General features: G+C 41.8%; 1 protein-coding gene across 1 annotated transcript in view; it reads left to right on the top strand.

The window, feature by feature from the left end:
• Positions 1-7,395: 7,395 nt before the first annotated feature.
• Positions 7,396-9,135, top strand: part of LOC105504512 (cytochrome P450 3A8-like) — a gene marked incomplete at its 3' end in the record, with an annotated part of 17,178 nt that continues 15,438 nt past the window's right edge. The window contains exon 1 of the mRNA XM_011931971.1: positions 7,396-7,466. Coding sequence (XP_011787361.1) covers positions 7,396-7,466 — 71 coding nt within the window. The remainder of the gene's footprint in view (positions 7,467-9,135) is intronic.

Genomic DNA, 9,135 nt, shown 5'->3' with positions numbered 1-9,135 from the left:
TAAAGCCAACGCACATTTTTTGTCATTATCTTGTTTGACCTCTTGCCAACATTTCACCCTCGAACTTGGCCTTCTTTAGAAACCACCATCCACCCCTGCCTTCTAGGGCAGCACACACTCGAGACTTGCTACTTCCTCTCTCACTGGTCTTTCTCAGTCTCCCTGGCAGGCTCTTTCTCTTGCCAGCCTTTAAGTGCTGGCATCCCTCAAGATCCTCTTCTCTGCTCACTCTAGGCCTTTTCCCTAGACAACCTCATTTGGTCACAAGGCTCCAAAGGCTATTCTGAAAATAGAAATCACAAACTTTAAATCTTACATGCACCTTAGTTGAAAGGAAAAAAAGGCACAAGCATAACTTATATGAGTTTGGAACCAAAAAAGTCTTACAAGATATCCTGAATTTTTAAAATATGGTCCTGGTAAAATAAGGATATTTATATTATGTGATTTTACTTTTTTTCTTACTTTTTTATTTTTTAAGAGACAGGGTCTCATTATGTTGGCAAGGGTGGGTCTTAAACTCCTGGCCTCAAGCAATCCTCTGTCTCAGTCTCAGTCTCCCAAAGGGCTGGGATTACAGGTATAAACCCCCACACCCACCCTATTATGTGACTTTAGAAGCACAATAAGCAAAAGAGCTGTCAAGAGACCAAAAGTGTAATGGGTATAGGGGCTCACACCTGTAATCCCAGCACTTTGGGAGGCTGAGGTGGGTGTATGGTTTGAGGCCAGGAGTTCGAGACCAGCCTAGCTAACATGGAAAAACCCAATCCCTACTAAAAATACAAAAATTAGTCAGGCTTTGTGGCGGCACATGCCTGTAGTCCCAGCTACTTAGGAGGCTGAGGCACAAGAATCGCTGGAACCCAGGAGGCAGAGGTTGCAGTGAGCCGAGATGGCACCACTGCACTCCAGCCTCGGTGACAGAGCAAGAATCTGTCTTAAAAAAAAAAAAAAAAAAAAGAGGGAGAGAGACCAAAAATGGCTAGCCTCCATGACTCATGCCTGTAATCCCAGCACTTTGGGAGGCCAAGGCAGGAGGATCATTTGAGGCCAGAAGTTCGAGACCAGCCTAGACAACATACTGGGACCCCCCAACTCTATTAAAAAAAATAAAACAGTAAGAAATAAAGGCCAGGTGCAGTGGCTCACGCCTGTAATCCCAGCACTTTGGGAGGCCAAGCCGGGTGGATCACCTGAGGTCAGGAGTTCAAGACCAGCCTGGCCAACATGGTGAAATCCCATCTCTGCTAAAAAGAAGGGAAGAGGGAGACACTGGAAAGAATGTGATGCTGGGAGTCCCTGGGCCACCAAAGCCTGGAGAAAAGTGGTAACCACAATGCTCCCAGCCTAGTTTAGACTGAAGACCTCAAAAAGTTTTACAGTAGTGAATGTGAATGTTGTCAGAACCAAAATGATGTCACGTGTGTTTTTCTGTGTGTGTGTGTGTGTCAGTGTGTGTTTAAAAATCCTGACCAATAAATCAAAGCAAGCTAGGAAGAGGGTATTCCCATGCTTCTGTGCCTGATAACACAACTATCACAAATGCTTTGTGAAACCACAAGCTTACACAAAGGCAATCCCAACCTTACACAAAAATATTTCTGCAAGGGCACCTGCCCAGCAACTGCCTTTCCAACTTCAGTGTGGCATCACCGTTGTTATTGATCTTTGTATTGAAGGAGAATTATTTCAAAACTGATATGAAATCTTCCTCATATTTTCCTTGGTACATCTTTGTCTTGCTTTACCTCCCTGAATTTGCACATAATTTGTAATGGTCACAAACTATGTGCATAGTCAGTAATGGATTTTTTTCTTTTTACTTTGATGCTATACTTTCTACTTTTGCTTTATTTAATGCTTCTCAATATGCTTTTTTAACTGTTGCAGATCCCACTGAAATTACACTTTGGAGGACTTCTTCAAACAGAAAAACCCATTATTCTAAAGGTTGAGTCAAGGGATGGGACCGTAAGTGGAGCCTGAATTTCCCTAAGGACTTCCACTTTGCTCTTCAAGAAAGCTGTGCCCCAGAACACCAGAGACCTCAAATTACTTTGTGAATAGAACCCTGAAATGAAGATGGGCTTCATCCAATGTACTGCATAAATAACCAGGGATTCTGTACATGTACTGAGCTCTCTCCCTGTTTGTGTAGAGTATTATACTTGGGAATATAAAGGAGGAGGTGACTAAATCAGTGCTGGGGCAGTAGATTTGGCTTCTTTGTTTGTCATAGGACGATCTCAGCCACCCCTAGTTAGCACCATTAACTACTCCTGAGCTCTGATAAGAGAATCAACATTTATCAATAATTTCATCCACAGTTATTAATGAAAATAAGAATTATTTTGATGGCTCTAACAGTGACACTTATATCACCTGTTTTATCTGGAGTATTCTATAATACGTTTTATGTTAAAAAATCAATAAAAATCTCTTAACAAGAGTATCATCAGATACTTTCCTGCACATTAAGGAGAAATCTATAGAACTGAATGACTGAAAACCAACAAGTAAATATTTTGGATCATTGTAACCAGTGCTGGTGTTGGACATTTGTCAGAATTCCAATGTGATTATCTACATAGGCGAGAGTTAATCCACTGTGACTTTGCCCATTGTTTAGAAAGAATATTCATAGTTAATTATGCCTTTTTTGACTGAGCAGAGTGGCTCACGACTGTAATCCCAGAACTTTGGGAGCCCGAAATGGACAGATCACCTGAGGTCAGGAGTTCGAGATCAGACTGACCAACATGGTGAAACCGCCTCTCTACTAAAAATACAAAAACTAGCTAGGTGTGGTGGCATGCACCTATAATCTCAGCTACCTAGGAGGCTGAGGCAGGAGAATCACTTGAACCTGGGAGGCAGAGGTTGCAGTGAGCCAAGATAGCACCATTACACTCCAGCCTGGGCGACAAGAGCGAAACTCCGTCTCAAAAAAAAAAAAAAAAATAATGATAATAAAAAAAAGAATAGGCCAGGCGTGGTGGCTCACGCCTGCAATCCCAGCATTTTGGGAGGCTGAGGCGGGCGGATCACCCGAGGTTGAGAGTTCACAACAACAGCCCATCTCCCCTGATATTTCTGGGAGACAGGAAACATGTTTTCTTATACCTCTTGCATTCCATTCTCAACTCCCAACTCTCTTAATGCAATGAACACTTAATAAAAAACAGTCAATTGGTCAATTGATTGGGCAACAGGCTAAACACACTCATTCCTTTTCTTTTCCTACTCCTTCCTTTACTTTCCCTTCCTAAATAATTTAGTCCTAAAGTCATTAGGTGGGTGGCAGCCAGATGGTGGCCACACATTAAGGTAGAGAAGAGAGAGTCATGATGGCTCCAAGTCAGAGACCAAGTAGGGTGACGACCAAGTAGGTGTTCATATGGAGAGACAGCCTTGTCTGTGTGTGGGAGTCCAAGCAAGCAGAGAAAGGGTCAACACAGAGGTGTGGCCTGCAAGAGCAGCCAGAGCCTAAATAGGGCATGGAGAACCCACGTGAAGTGAGGAGGGCATCCATGAGTGGGAAGGGATGGGTGAGGTTTCACTACATAAAGGGGATTGATCAAATAAGTAAATATACTGGAAGCCAGGTGTGTCATTTTTGCAGAAAAGAGTCATGGATTCAGAAAGGGAGAAAACTAGCATGAATCCTATGAAATTAGATTAAAATGGATGTATCCATGTATATTCATATCTTTCTAGATAGACAAATGGTTAGATAGGTGACAGAAAGATAACAGACAGATGACAAGATCATTAGATAGACATAAGTGTATGTATGTGTTTGTGTGTGTGTGTACAAAAAAACATATATTTCCTTCTTCTCTCCACTGATAGGGCTAGGTAACAATGACATTTCAATAGCAATGAGCACACTTAGTGTCCCGATCTTGGCTTATGAATACCATTTTCCACTGAAAGGAACAAGAGTTCTTTAGAGAAATAGTGGATTCCAGGGCCATGATTAAGAATGTTCAAGATAAGCCTAGGACATATTTTGTGCCAGGAAGCCAGAAAATGCTCAAATGATTTCCAAGTAATATTTGGAAATGATATTTGAAAATGATTTCCAAATGATATATGGAAACAAAGACTCCACCAAAGAACTATTAGATCTAATAAACAAATTCAGTAATATTGTTGGATACAAAATCAACATACAAAAACCAGTAGCATTTCTGCATGCCAACAGTGAACAATCTGGCAAAAATAAAACATGTAATCCCATTTACAATAACACCAAATAAAATTAAATACCTAGGAATAAATTTAATCAAAGAAGAGAAAGATGTCTACAATGAATACTGTAAAACACTGCTGAAAGAAATTGAAGAAGACACAAAAAAGAAGGCTATTCCATGCTTATATATTGTAAGCATTACTATTTTTAAAAATGTCCAAGCTACCCAAAGCAAGATACAGATTCAATGCAGTCTCTCAAAATACCAATGACATTCTTCAAAGAAATAGAAAAAAAAATTCTAAAATTTGTATGGAACCACAAGAGACCCAGAATAGCCAAAGCTATCCTCAGCAAAAAGAACAAAACTGGAGGAATCATATTACCTGACTTCAAATTATACCACAGAGGTATAATAACCAAAACAGCATGGTATTTGTATAAAAACAGACACATAGACCAATGAAATAGAATAGAGAACCCAGAAACAATTCCACACACCTACAGTGAACTCATTTTCCACAATGTTGTTAAGAACATACACTGGGGAAAAGACAGTCTCTTCTGGTGCTGGGAAAGCTGGATATTAATATGCAGAAGAATGAAACTAGACCCCTATATCTCACCAAACACAAAAATCAAATCAAGGTGGATGAAAGACTGAAATCTGGCTGAGCGCAGTGGCTCATGCCTGAAATCCCAGCATTTTGAGAGGCCAAGGCCAGTGTATCACTTGAGGTCAGGAGTTCAAGACCAGCCTGGCCAAAATGGTGCAAACTCATGTCTACCAAAAAATACAAGAGTTAGCTGGGCATTCTGGTGCGTGCCTGTAGTCCCAGCTACGCAGAAGGCTGAGGTGGGAGAATCACTTGGACCCAGGAGGCGGAGGTGGCAGTGAGCCAAGATCATGACAATGCACACCAGCCTGGGCAAGACAGTGAGACGCTGTCTCAAAAAAAAAAAAAAAAAAAAAAGACTGAAATCTCAGACCTTAAATGATGAAACTGCTACAAGAAAACATTGTGGAAACTCTTCGGGATACTGGTCTGGGCACAACTTTCTGAAAAACTACCCCACAAGCACAGGCAACCAAAGCAAAAATGGACAAATGGAATCAGATCAAGTTAAAAAGCTTCTGTGCCGCAAAGAAAGCAATCAACAAAGTGAAGACACAAACCACAGAATGGGAGAAAATATTTTCAAACTAACACTCTGATAACAGATTAATAGCCAGAATACATAAAGCGCTCAAACAACTCTGTAGGGAAAAACCTAATAATCCAATCAAAAAATGGGCAAAAGATTTGAATAGACATTTCTCAAAAGAAGACATACAAATGCCACATAGGCATATGATAAGGTGCTGAACATCATTGGTCATTAGAGAAATGCAAATCAAAACTACAACGAGATATCATCTCACTCCTGCTAAAATGTTTTTGTTTGTTTGTTTGTTTCTTTAACTTAGAAAGCAGTTTTATTGTCAAACTGGAGCAAGAGCTGGTTTTTTGTGTTACCAAAACTGTTTGATCCCAAGCATAACTGGGCCAAAAGAGAGAGAAATCAAACTTTAAAATCCAAAATAAGGAGAGATGTACAATAATTTTATCCAAAAGACGGGCAGCAACAAATGCCAGCAAGAATGTGGAGAAAAGGGAACCCTTGTACACTGTTGGTGTGAATTAGTACAATCACTATAGAGAACAATTTGGAGGTTCCTCAAAACATTAAAATAGAGCTACCATAATATCCAGAAATCCCCATGCTGGATATATACCTGGAAGAAAGCAAATCCATATATTGAAGAGATATCGTCACTCCCATGTATACAATAGCCACTATTCACAAATGCCAAGATTTGGAAGCAACTAAGTGTCCATCAACAGATGAATGGATAAAGAAAGTACTCCAATTATACACAATGGAGTACAATTCAGCCATGAAAAAAGTATGAGATCCTGTTATCTGTAAAAATATGGATGGAACTGGAGGTCATCATGTTAAGTGAAATAAGCCAGGTACAGAAATACAGACATTGTATGTTCTCACTTACTTGCGGAATCTACAAATCAAAACAATTGAGCTAATGTCTGGGCCTTAGTCAATTTTGTACCCTAAGTACTGGGAACACAGCTTTTAAAATACGTGATGAATGCTTTAATACAGGAATGAACAGAGAGGCACAAGGTGGTTGGGTGTTCTTCTGATGCACAGTATCTTCCTTGACACATTCAGTACAACTCTCAACAGGTAAGTCTCTTCATGTTATGTTACCTTATGAGGAATTAAGTGGCAGAACATGTCTTCTATTATTGTCCTTTGCAGAACAAGACCAATGTTATGGGTTGGGACACAGTTCTGGCTGCATTTGAGTCCCAAATAACCATTAGTCTATTGCTATCACCACAGAGTCAGAGGGGACGACACACGGGGGCCCAGCAATCTCACCCAAGTCAACTCCACCAACATTCCTGGTTACCCACCGTGTGTACAGCACCCTGCTAGGGACCAGGGTCATGACAATAAATACCAGACTGTGCCCTTGAGGAGCTCGCCTCTGCTGAGGGAAACAGGCAAAGAAACCCACAATGGTGGCAGAGAGGAAAGATGACAATGGGACTGTGTGAGGGGGACAGGAGGCACCCAGTGGAGGAAATGGTTACATCTGTGTGAGGAGGTTGGTAAGGAAAGATTTTAACAGAAGGGGTCTGTCTGGCTGGACATGGAAGGACATGTAGGAGTCATCTAGAGGGCACAGGTACACTCCAGGCAGAGGGAATTGCATGGGTAAACATCTGCAGGTGTGGCTTGTGAGGATGGATTTCAATTATTCTGGAATGAGGGCGGCCATGGAGACAATGGCAGGTGAGAGGAGAGTTAACAGATTTCATGCCAGTGGTTCTGCTTGAGTTTCTGGTAAGAAGCCAGAACCCTTGGACTCCCCACTAACACTGATTAAGCTGTTTATGATTCCTCACAGAACATGAACTCAAAAGAGGTCAGCAAAGGGGTGTGTGTGATTCTTTGCTATTGGCTGCAGCTGCAGCCCCGCCTCCTTCTCCAGCACAGAAACATTTCAGCAGCTTGGCTGCAGACTGCTGTGCAGGGCAGGGAAGCTCCAGGAACACAGCCCAGCAAACAGCAGCACGCAGCTAAAAGGAAGACTCAGAGGAGACAGCTGAAGAAGGAAAGTGGCGATGGACCTCATCCCAAATTTGGCGGTGGAAACCTGGCTTCTCCTGGCTGTCAGCCTGGCGCTCCTCTATCTGTGAGTAACTATCCAGGCTCCTCTCCTCGGTTTCCTTGGACTTGGGCTGCTAATTGGGCCCCTTTTCCCTTATCTGCTTAGAAGATCAAAAGAGACGTTCAAGGAGAAGTTGCTGAAGTGTTGGACACTACAAATGCATAGAGGTTATTATTGATCTTATGCAGATCTATGAATGAATAAGCAAGCATTTCTCCCATCCACCCTCTAATTTTGGTGACTAGGAGGGTTTAGGGACAGCATTTGGTAGAGGGAATGATCGGATTAGCTTAGATTTCACGAAGACTAATCAATGAAAACATGGCAGAGGCAGATTACAAACTACTGATCACGACGGACAGTGTGATCCTCATCCCCTTCCCAGGCTCTGGGGATTCTGGGGACAGGAGGGAGTGGTTTGCATTTTTGTCTCTTTATCTTTGTTTTCTGGGTTCTGTGTCTGCTGGAAGGGATGTGTAGATGTATTGTACCCTGTGAACCCGGTGGTTCCTGCTCCCCTGCCTTCCACCCCAGGACATCATTTACATGAGGCACCAGAGAACACCAATACTTCAGGGGAAGCTGTCCCTTGGCTCTTCCCTCTTTCCTGTGCCATGCCCCTGAAAATTCCCTCCCTCCTATGAGTCACTCCTCCACCCTGTCATACACAGAACTATTTATCTTCCAATGATTAATCTCTAGAGCAAAGGAGACTTGGAGGAAGTTCTGAAGATTTATTCTTTATCTTTTTCCTCTGGTCTCTGGGAGGCTAGGATTAATATACAGCTTTGTTTCTCACCTAATGGGAATCTGCTAGCAGCCTGAAAAGGCAGGAGCTATGAAAGCCAATTTGGATTTTACACGTTTTCACCTTTATGTTACAGTACAGGAGGACGAACCCTCTCACTAGTGGGATTCCTGGCATCCTAGAGCAGATGGAGAGAAGAGTTACCTTCCACTATGGGTAGTGGAGGTTTGACCTGTCACATTAGACTTCTACCTCAATTTGACTTTTACTAAGAGTAGGGAACCACAATGACATGAAAATAGAAAATATAAACCTCATTTTAATTCTTTCACAGAAAGTTTAGGAATTCAGTGAGTTGTGGGAACATGGTTTCCATTGTCTAACATTTTTAAATGAATTGATATGATTTAAATTCATTCCTATTTAAACCAGAATTTTTTGGAGATAGACTATTTCCAACATGTTCCTTCTGGATGATAAAAGAGGGCTGTGAGTTCAGTATTTGTGACAATAAATATGTGTAAAATAATGTCACCTTTCCTAAATGTCAGGAATATTAGTCTAAGGCACGAATGTATACCTCTAAGACAAGACTGCACAAATGTCTTTTTAAATATACCTGCCCAGCCATTTATTTTAATACCTCCTTTTCAAAAATACCTGCTTAGCAATTTAGCTTAAACTCTCAGGGCAGGGGGGTAAGCAAGACTGTGAGCCAGTGACGATAGAAAAGGCATCCAGGTAGGATCAGCATGAAGTGAGAAAAGATTCCTCAGCTCTCAGGGTAGAACTGAAAAGAGGTAGTCATGGGTCCTGGCCCCCCAGTGGACATCACTCAAAGGGCAAACAGGTTGGCATCTCATCTGCTTCAAGCCTGGACACAGGGGCACCATCTATGTCACTCTGTGTGTGTTCTGCCATGTTGTGGGGCTGTCACTACAGATT

Source organism: Colobus angolensis, unplaced genomic scaffold (genome assembly GCF_000951035.1).
Source record: "Colobus angolensis palliatus isolate OR3802 unplaced genomic scaffold, Cang.pa_1.0 Scaffold923, whole genome shotgun sequence".
Taxonomy (NCBI): Eukaryota; Metazoa; Chordata; class Mammalia; order Primates; family Cercopithecidae; genus Colobus; species Colobus angolensis.
The sequence above is the reverse complement of the archived record's forward strand: the minus strand, read 5'-3'. Positions and strand labels throughout refer to the sequence as shown.